This window comes from Limulus polyphemus, unplaced genomic scaffold (assembly GCF_000517525.1).
Source record: "Limulus polyphemus unplaced genomic scaffold, Limulus_polyphemus-2.1.2 Scaffold75, whole genome shotgun sequence".
Taxonomy (NCBI): Eukaryota; Metazoa; Arthropoda; class Merostomata; order Xiphosura; family Limulidae; genus Limulus; species Limulus polyphemus.
In genome coordinates, this window is record NW_013665685.1 from 1,037,383 (window position 1) to 1,058,419 (window position 21,037).

The 21,037-nt window shown below is 31.3% G+C and overlaps 1 protein-coding gene across 8 annotated transcripts in view; it reads left to right on the forward strand.

Moving 5' to 3' along the window:
- The window catches only part of LOC106466668 (liprin-alpha-2-like), a 304,000-nt gene extending 284,822 nt beyond the window's left edge, over positions 1–19,178 (forward strand). For 5 of the 8 annotated variants that reach the window (XM_022395228.1, XM_022395251.1, XM_022395263.1 and 2 more), the window contains 5 exons: positions 382–557; positions 5,336–5,433; positions 10,898–11,073; positions 12,044–12,112; positions 14,713–19,178. In XM_022395228.1, the coding sequence (XP_022250936.1) occupies positions 382–557; positions 5,336–5,433; positions 10,898–11,073; positions 12,044–12,112; positions 14,713–14,778 (585 nt within the window). In that variant the 3' untranslated portion in view covers positions 14,779–19,178. Of the gene's footprint in view, positions 1–381; positions 566–5,335; positions 5,434–10,897; positions 11,074–12,043; positions 12,137–14,476; positions 14,536–14,712 lie in introns of those variants that run through there. The other 3 variants (XM_022395235.1, XM_022395242.1, XM_022395270.1) reach the window with 3 other exon arrangements.
- The last annotated feature ends 1,859 nt before the right edge of the window (positions 19,179–21,037 follow it).

The window sequence follows — 21,037 nt, forward strand, 5'->3', positions numbered from 1 at the left end:
GCTGCCTCTATTGTAATGACTAGTTTTGCCAAATTATGTTTAAAATCTCTCCTACTAAAAAAAGTAGTTTTAGAAGTTATGACTTTTCTAGTCTTGTTAAGTGAAAAGTCAGTTTATGTGTTCTTCCTAAATACCAACTTTAAATTATCACTGATTAGTAAAACTCTACAGTTTATGTTTTTAAACAAATTGCCATCTTTTCTTTTCTTAAGTAAAGGATATAAGTAAATAAAATGTAAAATGTACTACTTCTGGTATTTGTGCTGGGTCCTGAATTCTTTTGCTAACTTTTTTCTGTATGTTTTTTAAAATAATTATTAGTGTGTATGTGTAGCATGTTGTTCAAAATTTATATTACATATATTTTTTTTTTACTGTTAGACTTTAGCATTTGGTGAGATGAATCATGAATGGATAGGAAATGAATGGCTTCCAAGTCTTGGCTTACCACAGTACAGATCTACTTTCATGGAGTGTTTAGTTGATGCCCGAATGCTTGATCATTTAACTAAAAAAGATTTGCGAGTCCATCTGAAAATGGTGGATAGCTTCCATAGGTGAGTAAGTAAGTTTAACCAAAAACTCCATGAAATTTATTTGTACATTGTATACCTGGCCTTTAGAGAAGTGAGCAGTTGCTTTAGAAGCTACAGAACATGAATATACACATGTGTGTTAGAACAATATCAGTGGGAAATGTAACTCTTACCCTCTGAGAAATGTTCAATAAATACAATATATAACAAAAGTGTACTACTAAATGAACTCTATAATTTCACCTTTTGAATGTGCAAAAGACTTAACTGTTTATAGGTTGTGTGTAATATTGAATAAGTTTTCATTAAAAATAAAATAATGACTTAATTACTACAGTTAAACTGAGTATTTCATTAAAAAAATGTTCAGTCAGGTTAAAAGTACAGAAAAAAAAATATATATATATATATACGCACACACACACACACATATTATTTTTTAGATAAAATCCTGAACAACTTCTATATCCAAACAATTCTATATCCATTCTTATCAATGATACTTTTCCATCTTACAGTTAGGTTGTTAATGCCCTGATTAAAGAAATTACTTGGCTTTGAAACAAAAAACATGTCGATGTCCTCTTTAACACCTTCTACATTTGCATAAGATTTCCCATTAAGATGGTTTTGCAGCGAACAAAAAAGATAGTAATCTGATGGTGCCATATCTGGAGAATATGGTGGGTGAGGGAGAAATTCCCAACCCAACTCCATAATCTTGTGTTGAATCAAATGTGCCACATGTGGATGTGCATTGTTGTAGAGAAGAAGAACACCTTTCCGATTGACGAGTGAAGGGTGTTTCTGACGAAGGGCTTGATTTAAATGTTCCAGTTGCTGAAAATAGATCTCTGCATTGACAGTTTGCTGTGGATTGAGGAGTTCGAAATGAATTACTCCTTTGATGTCCCACCAAATGCAAAGCATCACTTTCTGCAGATGGAGTCCAGGTTTTGGGTCGGAAGTGGTTTTTGTTTAGGACTGAGCCATTGTTTTTGCCATTTAATATTTGCATAGAGAATCTATTTTTCATCACCAGTGAATATTTTGTCCAAAAATGGTTCACGCGCATTACTTGCGAGAAGAGATGAAGCAGTGTTCATACATTGGAAATGATGATCATTGGAGAGTTTGTGAGGCACCCAAATACCTTCTTAAGGAGAGACATGCAATTTTAGGTCTATTTCACAAGTGTGTTGCCTTGGGTTAGACTCGACAAGCGTCTCCAGAGCATCAATATCAATTCCAACATGTCATCTTCTGCCATCACAGTTTTTAAGGCTAAAATCACCTAAATGAAATTTGCTGAACCATCATTGACACTTATGAATGTTCAAAACATTTCCATAAACTTCTTTGATATTCTTTGTGGCTACAGAGGCATTGTTTTCCTTCTTGTGTTCAAATAGCATTACATGCCGAGAATGTGTGTCTCCTCGTGTATAAGGGATTAGAGCATATTAAACTTTACACATTATATAGGCTACCCTAACGTGACATTTAGGAGGTTCGTTTAACTACTATATGTGATATAAATTTTTTGGGGGTGGTTAATGAAAGTGTTACAAAACGTGACATTAATTTCTTGAGGACCTAATCCATATATTTGAAACAGGTATATCAATAATTAGCATTCTATTTTCTTTAACTGTAATCTTGCATGTGTAAGTAATGTGAAACATTTGAAAGAAAGTTCCATGATTCTTTAGTTAAACATATTTTCCGCATCATGCTTTTTTCCTCAGATCATAGAAAAATATATACATGATTTAACATGTTTATTGAAGTATTACCAAATTAATTGTGTCAGTGAACTTAATGATTCTGTAAATGTGACTCTGGTTAAGTAGTTTTGATGTAAGCCTAATAGTTAACTCTTTTTTGTTTGCCATTTTTCATAGTAAACATTAAATTACATTAAATAACATTTACTGTTAAAATATAACTTCACTTTGTTTTTCAACCAAAATTTCAACGAGGAATTAACATGATACTAGGGCTTCAAGAAAGTTCACACATTTCATATGTAGCTGTAAATATGTACTTAGAATATAATTGAAATAATGAAATGGAGTGTAAGCTGTGCACAGCTGTGGTTTGTAGGCATGTCATATGGTTTCTACCTGCTTTAGTTATAATGGAATTTTTAAAATGTTTTCATACAGTTAGTTTTTATGCAGTTTTAGCTCAACCCTCTCGCCATGAGCATCGTTTTGTGTACATGTCACGAGGAGTTACATTCAAAATTTAATTAAACTACTTTCTTATCATGGTATACCAATAAATATAGCATAAACATTTAACCAATTATCCATATTTGGATTGTTTGCAAGCTTTAAGTTCTTAATATTACAAGGCAATATTAAAAAACAAAATTCTGAATTTTCCCTATCATGAGAATTGTGACATTTTCTCTCTAGGCATCCCCTCTTCTGTAATTTATTTTCCACCTCTTCAAGAAGTATGAAATTTAATGTAAATTACTCATTATTATGTTGTCTTCACTCAGGCAAAGCATGATTTTTGTAACCTTCAATCTTATTTGGTTACTGAGCCATAAGCTACAAAATCAGACCCTTCTTGCCATGTTCACCTGTTACATCCTCTGTTTCAGAAATTGCCAAAAGTTCTCTCTGACATTCAATACATGTTATTTATAACCAATAGAAAGACAAGGTTTTACTCTATCAAATGATTTATTATATTGCATTGTTTTCTGTATATAGAATTGTCAGTTTCACTTCTAGTTCAAGCTTTATTCCCATTGGAAACACATTGATGAGATTAGCTGAATTTCTTATGGCTCTTGTTGCATTGTTAGAAAGCCAGAAAATTTGTGATAGTTATGGGATATATTCTGTTATTTGGAGTATTATGTAATTAAATTAAAAATTATATACTGCAGTAATACCATTAGTATTTAAAAAAAAAATAGTAGGGGATAAGTAGCATCAAGATTTGACAGCAAAAAAAAAAGACAATTACCAAGGTAACTACTTTATTTTTTGTTTTTCTGGTGTATTCTTTATTTATTATTATAAAAGTAACTAAAATGTAAAAATAAGGAACTTTTTAGGTTAGTTAAGGTTATATTAGGGAAAATAAATAGTAATGATATAATAAAAAATTTTCACAAGGTTTACTCGTAAGTAGCTTGTGTGTAATGTCATTCGATAGCGTAACGTGAGCTCCACATTCACCAAGTGATTTACAACTTATAATGGCATGAATAGTAGTTAGACATGGTTCAAAGGGTGATAAAACAATAAGATTTATGTATAAATGGATGTATACTGCTTGTGTGTAATGTAATTCAATAGCATAACATGAGCTGCACATTTACCAAGTGATTTACAACTTTTAATGGCACGAATAGTAGTTAGACATGGTTCAAAGGATGATAAAACAATAAGATTTATGTATAAATGGATGTATACTGTTACAAGTTTAAAGCTATTTAGGACAAAGAAATGTAGTTTTATATTACAATTTAAAGTCATTCTGGAAAGAAAAAAAAGGTAATCTAGATTTTTTTTCTTTTTCTTTGGTGGTTATGAAGTTGGTCAAATTGACCAACCTTGTATAGAGTTAGGGTAGAGAAGGTAGATAAAATATAAAGTTTTACTGAAAAAAACATTTGAAATTTATTTAGGAGGTTTTAGAGATTATGGAAATTAAATTTGAAATTATTGTGACAAAGAAAAGTATTTTTAACCTTAACATGGAAATTACTTTGCTGTAGAACTAGTAAAAAAAACTATATATATATTCAGGGACAAATCTTTAGTAAAAATACGTCATTAGAAAATATGATTTTTTGTGTACAAAAGACTTGTAATGTTTACTAAAAGTTTAACAACTTTTGTGAAGATACACATGCTGTAATAAAAGTTATAGTATGGAAACTATAACAAGTATAAAATGGTTAGGAGGTCGGTTAAATTGACTGACCTCATTGTGAAAGAGTTAAACACATGGTTCAGAAAGTCATTGAGATTGCTGTGTTCTAGATGCTTTATTTCTTTGTTCTTTAGAGTAGATTATGTCTATTCTGCTCAAGAGGATATTGCAGTAACATATATAGCAATCTGGGATGAAAGGATTACAGACTGTAATATCCTTTGCTGGTAGAGTTAACATTGTTTAAATGTTACAGACGACCAATTTTTTGAGAGAACAAAGGTCACAGGATGACAATGTTGACTGTACAAAGAAACTGAATTTATCTGTTGAATTCAGGTGTGTGTTTTTTATAGTCCAGTTCTGATTGGAGTTCTTTGAGTAAAGGCATACTTTAAGATTATCATGTTTAGTTTGACAGAAGTCTGTCCTGAAAGAAGGAAAACTGTGGAGCTAATCACAGTCTAGTAAAAGTGATGGTCTTTTCATGTATGGAAGTACACACACTTTTATTTTTTGTTTGTTCTGTAATAAAGATTGCATTCATTTTTTCAAACTTGTTCAGTCCAATTATTTGACACGCACACACAATAGGAAAACTCAGTCAAGTAATTGGATTCATACTACTGTCTTTAATTACTGAGCAAGTATGCTATTTTTACTGAATCTGACTATCTAATACTTGTTGGGAAAGCCAATTTCTACTTGAAAATACCAAACAGCAATCTTTTTTTTTTCTCTCTTTAGTTAGAAATGTTTATTTGTGCAGTATATAGTGTGAGCATAGACTAGAAAAAAAGTAATTTAATCTTATAGTAAAACATTTCAAATCATTAGTTTTGTAATGTTGTTATCTTTATAATTTTGTAACCCCCTTTTTCTTTTTTTTTCACTAGGACAAGCTTACAGTATGGTATTAATTGCTTAAAAAGATTAAATTATGATAAGCAGCTTCTTGCTGAAAGGAGGAGAAACAGTGAACATGAAATCAAAGGTAAGAATATAAGATTAGATTTATTTGTTAACACAGTATTTGTTTTTATGTTATGCTTTACATAATATTTCTTCCGAATTTCAAATATTTTCTTTTTAAGATTTTTACTGCTTCCCTAAAGATGTGAAATAGAAAAATCCTTTTCCTTCTTATTAAGTATGTATGAATTGTTTTTTTAAAGAAGAGTAGATAAGATATCAGATGTATATAGTTTTTAAAATAAAAATCTACAAAATTTCATTCTAGACATAGCTTTAATGAAGCATTATGATTTGATTGTAAAAACGTACATACCAAAGTTGGTAGCTGATCACAGAAATATGCCAGCCATAACTTTAATGAAGCATTATGACTTGATAGTAGAAACAAACATACCAAAGTTGGCACTAATAGCATTGAAAAAGCATATGTATTATGTAATATTTTATAGAAGTATAATAAACTAGACACAGAACATTCTATCCACAAATTTACAAGTACATTTCAAACTGTTCACAGAAACATGCACATTGAGGTCTGTACTAAACTGTTTTATAACTAGTTAGCAAGAAGCAAACATAACAAGATTGTAACTATTTCAATAGTTCTCATACATTTCAGACAGTAACCCCCCCCCTTCTTCTTATGTGGCAATTGATGTCTTCCCACAGATATATATAACTATAGAAATTGAATTCTGTGTGCTGCTCTCCTTGAATATTAAGAAGTGTAGTGCAAGAGAAGTTCAGTCAGTAATGTATCCTATCTCTCCATAACACCTTTAACTCTTCTACAGCTCTAATTACTGAACTTGATCTACATATCCCGGAGGGGGGAGGGAGTCTCAAGTGTCACAACCAAGGCATTACAGCTGTGAAATGGATTTCTATCCATAAGAATAAAATGTATGAGCCACCTAGGGTATTATCAGACCTGCTAGCTCTTATGGTTTAGGCATAATTGTTCAGATTTTTTTTTTTATGCTTGTACGAATTGTTGTGTTATTTTATGTGAAATTCTGGAATTTTTTCATCAACATTTTTTTCTACAAATACTTTTCCAGAAATAATTCACTGCTCTCTGCCTCTATCTTACAAAGTCTTGAAATAGTCTATTAAAAAAACGTGTAAGTAGTGAGTGTGTAGGATGTGTTGAAAATTTTTTGAAGGAAAATGGCAGAAAAATGTGGTTCTGCTTTGTCCCCAATGACTCCAACAAAGAAAAGAACAGTTTATAGTGAGCAAAAGTTTGGGTATTAGTATTCAAAAAAGATCAATGATATTGTATCATCATTATAGGGTATGAATTATGCAAGATGTACAATTTGTGATTTCTTCGTTGCTCATGGAGGTAAAAGTGACATCAAAAACATCTCAACACTAATAAACACCAACAGAATTGTTTGAGGGCATCTGGAATTAATAAATTGGACCCATTTTTTTGTAAAACATGATACCAAATCAGAAAATAATGAGATCAGAGCAGAATGTTTAATCACCTCCTTCATTATGGAACACAATCTTCCTTTGCTGGTTTCGGGCCTTACTTCGCAAATTTTTACCAAAATGTTTCAGGATTCGGAAATAGCTAAAAGATACAGATGCTGTAGAACCAAAACCTTTGCAGTAGTTGTTGAAATGTCCACTGATGGCAGTAATGACATTAACAGTAAACTGTACTCTATTGTTGTGGCATACTTTGATGACAACAAGGAAAAGGTAGTAAATGCACTATTTTCTAATTCCAATTTAATTGGAGAATCAACTGGCAAGAATATTGTCTTTAAAGTTGGAAAATTATGTATCATTAGCTGTTGACAATGCAAATGTGATGATAGGGAGAAAAAAAGGAGTTGCAGGTTATCTTCTGAAACTTAACCCTGAAATGGTGATTAGGGCCATGCCACCTCCTTCATTTGGCAGCAGAAAGGCAGCAAAGAAGTTGCAGTATCAGTTTGATGAAAGTCTTGTTAACATCTATTACTATTTGAATAAGAACATGAATAGGAAACAAAAGTGTAGAGAATTCCAGAATCTATGTGATGTGGAGACTCGAACTATTCTGAAACATGTGTGAACGTGCTGGCTATCTCTTGGAAAATGCTTAAAGAGGTTAATTGAGCAGTGGAGACTTTTGGAGCAATATTTGGAGCCAAACATGATGAAAAGAAAGAATGATGAATAAAGAAAAACAAAAAATCCATCTGAAACCAATGTCTGTTCCATACAGATCAGAGATTTATTGTTTAGAAAAATGCAAAGAAAACCTTCCAAGCATAGGCAGTCTTTTAATGTGTCTCCTGGGTAGGGATCTGGATCTTTAAAAAATGGTTCCTCTGAGAAAATAGCAGACAAAATTGCAAAGGCAAGTGAGAAAGTTCAGACACATCTGACACTAAATCACCAGGAAACTTATTTACAAGAGGAAAGACTTTACAATTTATTTACATCAAGGAAATGTGTTGTATATTCATTATTTCTGAACAATTGTATTCAAATCTTTGATGAGTATAATTTGAAACTACAGTCTGAGGTCCCACTCAACCATTGCTTGTAGAGAATCCTGTTGCTTTTTCAAGGATTTGTTCAGCAGACTTGTGATACCACATGCAATTTTTAATTGTTCATATATTTTGGATTTGAATTACAAAGACAGAAAACTTCAGTTAAAAAATGAGAACTTGGTAATTGGTTATGAAGTTGAACATTTCCTTGCAAAGCTTGTCAGAGGAAGCCAACTTTCTTTCTGTGAAGATGTAATAAATTGCAATGAAACATACAGAAGTAGCAGACACATATGTCAGAAAAAGTTGTTCTGTGGAATTGGTAGAGTACTTTGTTGGAAAATACAAGCCATTCATTGAAAGGGATGCACCTTGAATTGTCTTCAGCAGCAATTTTTCACCTACCAGGCTGATCCATTGACTCGTATGGATCTTGGTGAGCCAGCAGACAAGTATTGGAATAGTATTGGAAAAATGAAAGATGAGCTGGGCAATTTTGAATATGATAAACTCTCTGAAGTAATAAAGTCTATCCTTGTAATGCCACACTGCAATGCAGGTTGTGAGAGGATTTTTCTTGCTTGTTCATAAAAACTTTTGAGGATCATTATCAAACTCCACCTTAGAATTTGTGCTGAATTTACTGGTGATTTTCTAAAGAAAGCCAAGAGTGCTACTTACAGTGATCTTGATCAGTAGTACACTATAATTAGTAAGTATTAATAATGACATAATTAGCGGTGACACCATTTACATTTTTTGCTATTTTTCTCTTGTCTCTGTAGGGATTAATATTTTTCAAAATTTAATGTTGGCAGTTCTGTATTATTCCTACTTTTTCATTGTCTTATCCTCTCTTCCCATATCAATGCAGGAATACATGCTCCATACATCTCTGTATTCCAAATCTTCATGGTTGTTTCAACTGTCAGCTAGCAAATTATTCCTGTTCTGTAACCTTAACTATGTCTGTTGTTATAGTAAAGACCACTGCAATGACATCTGTTGTGCTGAGTCTCCATTTCTCAAATCAACTGTAAAAGCTCATACAAGTGTTACTCATGACCTCGCCCTAAGGGGAAGAATAGAAAGGAAGTCAAGCATACCAAAATGTTGATTAACTTATCTTATGCTGAAGTATGCAAGCTCATAACACTGGTTATATTGAAGCTGAAATATGAAATTAGAATGGTCAGTCTTGAACTTCCAGTACTTGTGCTATGGAAGTTGATAGACCCATCAAGGCTAAACCTTTTAGGTGATAATGGTCACTTTTATTTAGTAGAACTTTCAAAGTTTTCCTTCTAAGTTAGCCTACGTAAAGGCCTTGACTGCTTATTACTTTCAACCATTAATATCTTGATTTGGCAATTTTTAATGTTATGGAAAGACAATCAGTGGTAGAATTGTTTGTAGTGTTGTGTCATTGTTCATTAGCTATCATGTCTCGCACCATGCTCATACCATTTTATAGGTCACTAGAAGCCATTGCCATTCAAGTTTCCATTTTCTCTATGATTACAGTTTGTTACCTGTATCTATCACCTAGGGAAGATACTGGTCTTGATGATCTTGTATATCATCTTCTTCCCTCTTTGTCATCCTTGAAGACACAGCCTGTTTTGGGGCTTCTGCTAAGACAAATGTAAAAGAGATATATTTCTGGAGTGTATGTTCTCCGATCATAACTTATACCTCTTGAATATTGATACCATGACATACTTTCACACCCTTAGTCAGACTTTTACTGTAATGGGCCTATTCCTCTTCAATATTGATACCATGACATACTTTCACACCCTTAGTCAGTCCTTTACTGTGATGGGTCTGTTCTTCTTGAATATTGATACCATGACATACTTGCCTGCTTCCTTCACTATACTGAAAGGTAGACAACCTTCCACGTGGTAACTATTATTTTAATTTCAAACAAGAGGCGGGAGCTGGCCTAATTTGACTTGTTTGCCACATTGAAAACTGTTGAAGACCAACTGGCCTTCCTGTAATACTGTTTCAGAATTTGGTCCTACCAATGTCAGCCAATAGTCCATTAATGTGATTGTTGAGGCTGTGACTGATCCCACTTTTCATGCAGCTTTAGCACATTTCCCATTTTACCCTTGACCATGGTGAATCACTATGAATCAGCATGCCAACTTGACCCAGTATAGGGCTCAGGAATCTTTCACAAGTACCCCATTTTTTCAACATTATTGATTTTTCTACAGACTTGATCCTAAACCCAATGTACTAAATGGAAGTCCTACAGACTTGTGGAAAAAATTTATTACTAGTATCTCCCCCACCCCGCCCCTAACAATTCTAAGATTGTTTGGGAGAAGATAAAGAAGGTAAATTGGAAGTATTCTTCCACTCCCTGTTTATCTTGCTCCTTGACAGTCAATGCTGCCCTTATCTTTTGAGCTGTCACTGGAGTGGAATACTGCAAATGGTTTTGATTTTCTTCATGCAAAACAATTTGCATGTGTTTTTGTCACCAGTGAATTTACATTCAGTCCCGAAGCTCTGTATTTGTAATGTTGTAATTTGTGTAGTTACAGAAGCTACATTCATAACTTCTATGACCACTGCAAATTTATATGCAATCTCTTTTGCTTTGGACAATATAGAAGATAAAAAGTTCAATCAGTGTACTATTTATATTATCTGGGCATAGTTCTTTGTTGGCCCTATACTAAAATTGATATTAAACCTTCACTTCCTGAGCACATTACAAGCTAGTCACTGAAACATGCAAACTGAAATTTCTAACTAAGGTGGTTATAGCATTCAAGTAAGATTTAGATAAAACTTTTATCAATTTATTCTGAAAAAAAACACTACAATGTGCTTTAACTGTTCAATTGTTCTTGCATATATTTTTTATTAATTATAATTTAATGTGGATTAGCTATCTTATTTAAGTATCATTCAAGTTATGCATGTGTTAATTTTTTTCTATCGTGAAATTTTCATCCACAGATGTGTTGGTATGGTCTAATGACAGGATCATCAAATGGTTGAATTCTGTAGGACTGAAAGAATATTCCCAGAATTTATTAGAATCAGGAGTACATGGAGCTCTTATAGCATTAGATGATAATTTTGACTATAACTCAATGGCTTTAGCTCTTCAAATTCCAACTCCTAACACTCAGGTAAACTTCATGGAAATAGTTCTGTTGAAATTGAATATTTTATTGAAACTCCTATGGGTGTCTTATGATATAAGTGAACAATGTTTTTAGTTAACAACAAACTGATTAAAGCTCTAGCTAACTGCAAGTTTCCTTATTTATACCTAGTTTATTTTTTTCCTCTGTAGTTTGTACTTTTTAAAACAACCCAGTTTATTTTCAGAGGCTAAATTTGGACGTTGCTTTATCTCTTCTGTGCTATGTAAAATTGCCCTAAGAAACCAACTGATTACTTATTATAGATTTATTTATTTATTTTCATGCAAGAAATTCTGCTTCAAATGATAAAGAAAATAATTTCATATATAGTCAGTAAAAACGACTAAGGACCCATCTAGCTTAACTAAGTCTTAGTCCAGTTGTCTTCCTACAGGAAGTTAATGCTTAAATAAAAAATGATTGAAGAAGTAATTATTATTAACTTCTTCTTTACTTTGAATCATGATTTCTTATAACAATGTTTACCATGGATCAGTTTTACATCTTTGCTTTGGATTTGTTTTCTATTTTTCACTCAGATTCCTTTATTTTTACTCTCATCAAACATGGATTTTTCTAGTTCTTTTCTTATCTTACATGAGCTTTTTCAAATTCTGTTCATTTTTTTTTTACACAGTTGCTACAGCTCTGATATTGTCATCATTAAAAATCAAATTTCTACTAAAGACCCAGCTTTGTTTGAGGGGCTTAATTTAGAATTAGTTTTAATTCATTTTGTACAGAAAACTGCTCATGCTGTGACTAATAAGTTAGATTTATTAAAGAAAAGCTATGCATCAACTGTTAGTCTAGTAAGTAATGATACTAAAACAGTTTTCATATTACTTTATAATTACTTAGAGTCTGAGCATGTACATTAAATTTCTTTTATCATCTTTGCAGTTACAGACATATGCAAGTGTTTGTAAATGTAACTCTTTGTTTCCTAAAGGCTAAACAGATGTTGAAAAGGGAATATTCCAACCTTCTTCTTCAAGGAACAGATAGAAAGCCAGATGAGGTAAGTAGAAACTTGAAGCACTAGTTACACAGGTGCAACATTGTTTCTTATTTTATGTCATTTACTAACTAGTTAAGTAAACTACCATGGTATGAGGTGATATTGATAGACAGTGTTTCTTATTTTATGTCATTCACTATCTAGCTTAGTAAACTACCATGGTGTATGAGGTGATACTGATATACAGTGTTTCTTATTTTAATCATTTACTAACTAGTTAAGTAAACTACCATGGTATGAGGTGATATTGATAGACAGTGTTTCTTATTTTATGTCATTCACTAACTAGCTTTGTAAACTACCATGGTATGAGGTGGTACTTATAGACAGCATTTCTTATTTTATGTCATTCACTAACTAGTTAAGTAAACTACCATGGTATGAGGTGATACTAATAGACAGTGTTTCTTATTTTATGTCATTCACTAACTAGTTAAGTAAACTACCATGGTATGAGGTGATACTAATAGACATTGTTTCTTATTTTATGTCATTTACTAACTAGTTAAGTAAACTACTATGGTATGAGGTGATACTGATATACAGTGTTTCGTATTTTATGTCATTTACTAACTAGTTAAGTAAACTACCATGGTATGAGGTGATACTGATAGACAGTGTTTCTTATTTTATGTCATTCACTAACTAGCTTAGTAAACTACCATGGTATGAGGTGATACTGATAGACAGTGTTTCTTATTTTATGTCATTTACTAACTAGTTAAGTAAACTACCATGGTATGAGGTGATATTGATAGACAGTGTTTCTTATTTTATGTCATTCACTAACTAGCTTAGTAAACTACCATGGTGTATGAGGTGATACTGATATACAGTGTTTCCTATTTTATGTCATTCACTAACTAGCTTAGTATGCTATTATTATACTAACCAGAAAGCAAATGTAAGAACCAGAGCAGTGCGTTTTAGTAAATAAAGCAGTAATTCTGTCTGAAATATGATGTATATGTAATGGAATCGGTAGTATACATATTTCTAATACAAAAAAAATTATAGTTTAATAAATGTGCAGTCACTTCAGATTTATGTGATAAAGTTTCATAACTTGTCACTTGTTGTTTCAGAAATTAGAAATAACTTTTCAAAACACTATTATGGTCATCCTCCTATGTTTAATGTTGACCTTTGACCTACTGGAAAAAAAAAGACAACAAAAATAATGAAATAGCTGATCTTTGGTGGTTCAGTCTTTCTACTATTCTGGATTGTTGTTGATTTTGGGCTGTACTAATAATTTTCAAATCTGTATTGTAACAATGCTGTATGTTTTTGTTTGTTCTTTTTCAAATATTGCCAATAAGTTTTATGTTCTAAGTGTGGATAGATGCTTAACCTCGTGTATTTCATACTATGACTTTGACATGTAAATCTGTAAACAAATAACAAATGCTTATTGTTTGTCTTTTAAGGTAAATCAATGTTTAAATCATATAAACAGTTTTAAAATCCATCTTTATTGTACTTATGGATACACACATCTCATGTGACTTTAAAGTTGATTACATTTTCTTCAGTATTCAGTAATACTAGAGTAATCAACTTTTTTGCCTGACACAAGTTTTTGGAATATGAGAGGAAGTACATTTTTAAGATTAAAGTAATATATCCCTTGTCTTTCACAGAGTTAAAATTAGGATAGCTGCTCCTTAGTTTATGCCTTTGATTAGTATAAAGTGTGTGTTTCTGTCTAGATGGCATTAACTTAGTCACGCATGCATATCAGCTAATCATGGTTAAAATAATGAACATCACACTGTAATAATTTCTTCTGGTATTCAGAAACAAATATGAAAAGAAATGCTTAAAGTATTTATTTTTGCTGATGTGTTAAGCATTTAATTCTAGAAATTAGGATAATCAATGCCCATTATTTCTATATCTTATGATAATTAAAGTAAAAAAAAAATATCAGTAAGTTACAATAACATTTTTGCATTACTAGTGTATTGCATAAAGTGTGTTTATATTTAATGTACTATATAAATTTTTTTTATTAGAAGCGTGTTTTTCCCTGACTTTATGTTCCTTAACTTTAGCAGATTATTGTAAAAATTGTTAATATTGAATTTTGCCATTTAGTTTATTAAAGTTTGCTTACATGTTAATGATTTTATCAATCAACAATTGCACTTTAAAAATAGTTTATTATAGTTAAGTATCAGAAAAGAGTTTTTCACCAGTTTTTGTGTAATAAACAGTTCTTTGATTGTGTATACATTAAAAACTGTCAATGAGCACTAGAGTTTATTGGATTTATTTTTCAGTTTTATTTTAAGCCATTATTTATAAGCAGCTTAAAAGATTATAGATGTATGCTTGACTGCTTTTCCTTATTTTTCACAGGCTAGAAGATTTCTCCATGGTAGATAGCTAGTCCTGCAGTTCCCAACTTCTTACTCTTTGTAAGAGCACCACCTTTCCTTTGTTGCTTGGTCTGTGCTGCTTTTTTTCATGTTTGTTTTAGCTTATTCATGCATGGCTTATTGTTATTTGTTTGTTTATTACACACGCATTTAGTGTTACCTTCCTCAGGAAAACTTTTAACCACATGATAATTTCTGTCTTCTTCCTTTGTACAGGCTCCTCGACATTCATCCCATTCGGGGGCTGTCCCCCACAATGTACAGGGAGATCGCTTGGTTTGATATCTGTATGTACATGCCAATACTTACAAGAAGGCTAATCAGTTGAGGTAGTTTAATGAAGATGCCACCACGGTACTGACTGCCACAGCAACTGGTGACTACGGGAATACCACGAGTGCCATGTGTATGATAGTCAGAAAAATCCATCTCAATGGAGTATAGAAAATGTAATAACAAAACTAGTACCAATATACTTGTATATTTATGTGTTTATGTTGATCAAGTCAGAAGGAGGATACCACATGCCAAAGAAAAAACAATCTGATAGGTCTACATCTACTAAATAACAAAGAAATAGCTCTCAATACTAATAGACATATCTAGCAAAAGAAGACCTTTTTCAACTTCATGTTAGTTTTTGTGAATGAATCCTTTAAGCACACATATACAGCCCATTGCCTCAGTTCTCAATTAGAACACTGAAAGAAGAGCAAATTCACTGTCATCAAAGGTCCATCCTTATACAGTGTGTGTGTGTGTTTCTAATAATCAGTAGTTCATTCGGTTTTTGTTTGATATGTTTTTCTATGTGAGCCTTAATTTTGACCTTTGACAGATGTGAATGCTCAGGTCACCATGATACGGAGCATGATTCTGTCATATTAAGTTGAAGTACATAATATTTACAAGTACTTTATACTCCCTGTCAACTAAGCCTAACCTAATAAGATTAATCTCAGTCAGGTAGATTGTTGTAGGTGCTGACCAAATTTAATACATCTTCTTTTTGCTCTGTGTTTCAATACTAGTCTTGGTAAAACTTTGGAAAATTACCACTGCATAGTAGTCGTGTTGGTGTATTAATCAAGATTCTCTAAGATTCAGTTATCCAAGATAACAAATTGCTAAGTCATACCATATTTTTCTTTCTTGAAAATAGGAGGGAATTAAAAAAGGAAGTTTTTTCATAATTATAGGCACCTTATATTTTACTCTGTTTTTTTCTCGCGTGGTACTGTATTCTTAGTTTTATACAAGCATGGCAATATTGATTTGAATGTTTCCTCCATTTGTGGATGTATAGGAATATGCACATACACACTCTTACATATATTAGAAGAACAATTATTTCAATAAATCGAGGTTTTATATAATTTTCATGTTATATTATTCATTAATTAATATTTAATACAAATGGGTGATTGCTGGCAGTATGTTATATTTATTAGTATAAAAATAATTGATTTTTGGAACCTTCAGACAAAACGTTCTATTATGATTTTTTAAATTCAGTATGCAATAAATATTTTCATATTTCAATACAATTACTTACTGTAATAGAAAGATCATAATGAATAATTAAAAACTTGTGTTAGGGTACCAGCAATGCTTTTTTTGCAAATTATAGAATTTAACTGTTTCAATTTTTGTATAGTTATAATTATTTATCTGGTTTTCCCCCTTTTTTACCCCAAACATATATTTTCTATGTTCTTATAGCCATATTTCATGAAAATAAATATTAGTAACAAAATAATAGATCTTCAGATATGCTAATATGTCATTTGTGGCATTGTATTTTGATAAATTTTCATCATAATTAGTTTTAAACAATTCTTAAACTTTATGTTTTCATTTTATATTTTTGAAGGAAAATGAAGTTTAAAGCATTTATTTTGATCATATTTCTCATACTCTAAACTAATGGTCCTAAGCATTTTTAATCTTTGATTCGGTAATAGAGTGCAAAAGCAATCTTGAAATACCTTTGTGGCTGCTTTATTTTATTTGCATAATCAGACATATATTTACTGGTAGATGATGTTGGCAGTACTTAAAGCAGAAAAATTTTTGCCTGATGATTCATCCAAAAATATTAACAATTTTTTGCAGCAACTTACTCTGATAAGATAAAAATAAACAGTCAACAGGTGGTTAAATACTTCATGGCAAATTATTGTGCAAGAACTCTGAGAAAGAGAAAAATATCTGAATTCTTTCTTCGTATGGCTTACCATATGACTTCAGAGTTGCCATTTTTAAATGTAATGATGCTTAATGGAAAAGCTACATTAATTCTAACACTTTCTATTTTTTAATTTTATATTTCAGTACCTCTCTTAGAAATACATCTAGAAATTAAGTCACATGAGTAGTTTTTCTGTAATTGTATAACATTTCAGCTTTGACAAATCCCTGAACACACTACAGTTGAGTTGTCATGGAAACAGTGATAAATCACTACAGGGCTGCTCGTGATAAATTTTTATAGTATCATTACAACATTTTCTTCTAAATCAACATTGTAGTGTTCTTACAACTACTGTTTCATTACAGCAATATTATTGGTATTATTTCTGATATCACCACAGTTTGGTTCTGGTAATCATTATTGCCTCACTATAACCAGTGTATTTTGTATCTTTACATCTTTTTAGTAAGTTTTTAAAATCATTATTGTATCTTTACAAAGGTGTTGCACTATATAATAGTGCTCTTGAATTCATTGTTGCTTCTTCATAGTGATGTTCATAATATTTTTGTACAACACAGTGGTGTTTTGAAATAATTGTTGCATCATTATGTTGGTTTTTCCCCCAAGGAATTACAGTTGTATGTCTAAAGTAATGGTCTGTGAAGCAGAGTTGCATAATCATGGTGGTTTTTATCATCATCATTGTAATGATGTTTTTGGAAGATTTCTTGCATCACCCAAGATTGATAACAGTTTGACCCTTTATTTTGATCATTGAGAACTCACTGTGTATCTATACAAATATTTTTTGTTTTGTTTTTTCAGTTTCATGTGTAACTGTTAATGTTGTATTCTTCATTTGTGGTTTCACTGTATGTACTTTGTGACCCATAGCTCTCCCATATCATAGAATAACCTGTTATGTAAAACATTAGAGGAATATCAATAGTATATCCACCTAGTATCTATATTGATGTAATTTTCCATTTGTTTCATACTACTCTTGAAGCTTAGGATGTATTCTTAATAACTTGTCCCTCAAAGAGGGTAAGGTAAGCTCATTTCACAAGTTTCACTGCCACTGTAACATCATACCAGGCCTACTATGTTGTCTCCGTGTATGTGTGTTTATTGTAACATCATACCAGACCTACTATGTTGTCTCCGTGTATGTGTGTTTATTGTAACATCATACCAGACCTACTATGTTGTCTCCTTGTATGTACATTAGTTGTAACATCATACCAGACCTACTATGTTGTGTATGTACTTTTTAGAACCCCTGCTTGTTGAAAACGTTTTTAATTTTCTCATCTTTTCAATTCAAGTAAAAAAGTAATACTAAATAAAACATATTTCAAGTAAAGAATATCAGGAATTTATGTTTTCCAGAACAAATAAGGTCTTTGCATTTTTTTTTTTCAATACTGATGCAGGACTGAATATATTATTTACTCATTTCAGTTTTTTTTTTTAATCTTATATATGTTTATATCTTACAATGTACTTGAAAAATATCTCTCAATAACATTAGCATTTTAAGAAGACTTGAAGATAGTTATAAGCTTAAATTTTTCTCTTCTGTTAAAGACAAACTTCCATACCAATATGACCAAGTAATTCTATTATGGAGTGTAAAAGGAATCTTGAAATATACATCAAATCATAAGTTATAATGATTAGCCACTCCAAATGGTAAATTAGTAGATATTCTGTTAACCAAGAATTTAAACATTTGGTGGCAGGAATGCTGTCATTTACACGAGACATTTAGAAAAGTGCTTGAGCATCGTGGAATAAATAACACAACAGAATGAGCACCCTAATGATTTTTCTTTTTAATCCATATCATTACAAAAATCAGTACATCATTAAGAGAGACAGGTAACACGGTTTGAGTCCTCTGAGCTCTTCAATATCCTTAAATATGTAACTTGTATTTTGTAATGTGCATCGTGTTTGAAGTGTGTAATAAAACTGCATGTAACTCTCTGACCACAAGTTACTGCAACATAGTTTGATCTTATGACAAAAATGTTTTAGTAATTTCCAAACAATACCTGATCAAACAGGACTTTTATAGTAAGATTACAACTGTGCTTTCTTACTAAATGATGTGGTATTTGCCAGCTTTAAACCAGTTCTGAAAACACTGTATTCAGATGGTGTGACATTAGATTATATTACACAGACAAAGCAGTTTTTGTGTACATTCTCAAATTGTTATTCTTTGTTATTTAATTATTAAAAATAATCTGTAGCAAGTACCCTGACTAGTTCCAATTTTATTGAACCATGCCTAGAAAGCTGAGAACTAGACTGAAACAATTTAATCGTGTTTTTAATTGGTTGTAGAAATCCATAGAGCCTTTTCCTTAGTACAGTGTATACAATTATATGACTATACTTTTAGCAGTAGCAGTATTACCCATGGATCACTTATTTTCTCTTTTTTTTGTTTTTTTACATTTTGTATATATATATATAACTAAAAGAATGAATTACTATAGATTGCTTTGTAGTGTGTTTTTGAGGAAAAAATGGAATCATTGAATCATCTGAAGTACAATGATCTGTATAATATTAAAATTTTGTGAGGACTTAGACTTTTGGATGAAATATATCCACCTGCGTTTACACATACATATATACAAGATTTCTATGGATGTAAATTTGTTATACTGTTCAGCACGGGCAAGGTCTATAGATATTAGATGTGTTGTATTGGTACTTGTCACTATTTGACTGACTTTCTAAAAACTTCTGAATCACATTAGTCAGTTAAAATAATTGTTGCCTTAGATGAAAATTACTTAAGTAAACATTGAATTTTGTTTTTGTATTGAAATAATTTGTAAAGCTTTTGTAGATCTCTCTTAATTGCTCGAGTAATGTTATGTTGAAAGTAAATTATATGTTTACTAATAGTGTTATGTTACCCATATTACATTCAACTGTATTCTTGAGCTCAGAAGACGAAATTATGAATATGTGTATCTGTCCAGCTACCCAAAGCTGAAAATTTCTGTACTAACATATATATTAGGCAATTAAGTACTGCTCATTAACTATGAACTGTTCATTAATTAAGTTATTCTATTTTACATAAAAATTAACAACCTGTATCTTAGGCTTTGGTTAAATTTTCTGTTATCCATCCAACTGAATATTAATCTTGACTTTGGTCAAACTTTCTGCTTAATTATTTTTTAAGAATGCTATGGTTACACCTAAACATTATTCTTTGTTTCTAAAGAGTTCTTTGTGCTTTGGATACACTTTTTTGCTACACCTTTGTCTAAACATCAGTCTTAATTCTTTTTTTTTTTCATATACTTTGGATATACATTCTACCACTCTTTCACTAAACATTATTGTTAGCTTTTGACATGTAAATTCATTTAGGAATAAGCAAAGTGTAAAATATATCTGTTTATGACAAAAGGAAACTGTTCTATTAGTTTTGTGGTTAAAGTAAAGTTGAAGAACAACTCTGAGTAATGTATTTAAACACCTCGTAGTGTTTCTTGAATGAACATTTGCTGGCACGATTAACTGTCAGTCTGCTCTCTGTATTCATTGTTCTCATGAGTATGTTGTACAAAAGCATGGGTATTATTGCCATAACTGTGTTGTATTATGACATGTATATCTAGTGAAAGAAAGGATTAATACAATCACTGAGGATGAAAAAAAAGTCTCTCTGGTATTATATTTGTTTCTCCTTTAGCTGTATAGATGTTATTGGTTTTTTGTTGTTGTATGTACTATAAGTTGAGAAAGACAATTAATGTTGTGTGATGTCATATAACACCTATTACCATCTAAATATTCTTGTTCATCTAGACAAAAAGTGTTGTATGATGTCATATAACACACATTACCAACTAAACACCCCCTGTTCATCTAAACAGTTAATGTTGTGTGATGTCATATAATACACATTACAAACTAAACACCCCCTGTTCATGTTGTGTGATGTCATATAACACCTATTACCATCTAAATATTCTTGTTCATCTGAACAATTAATGTTATATGATGTCATATAACACACACATTACCAACTAAACACCCCTGTTCATTTAAACAGTAAAGGTTGTGTGATATCATATAACACCTATTACCAACTAAACAAACCTGTTCATTTAGACAATAACTGTGTCATATAACACCTATTACGAACTAAATATCCCTGTTCATCTAGACAATAACGTTGTATGATGTCATTTAACACCTGTTACCACCTAAACATGTTACTGTTAATCTACTGTTTATATAACTATAACTTGATAATAGTATATTAATAATACATGAATCTATTTTATCTGTCTATCCTTCCAC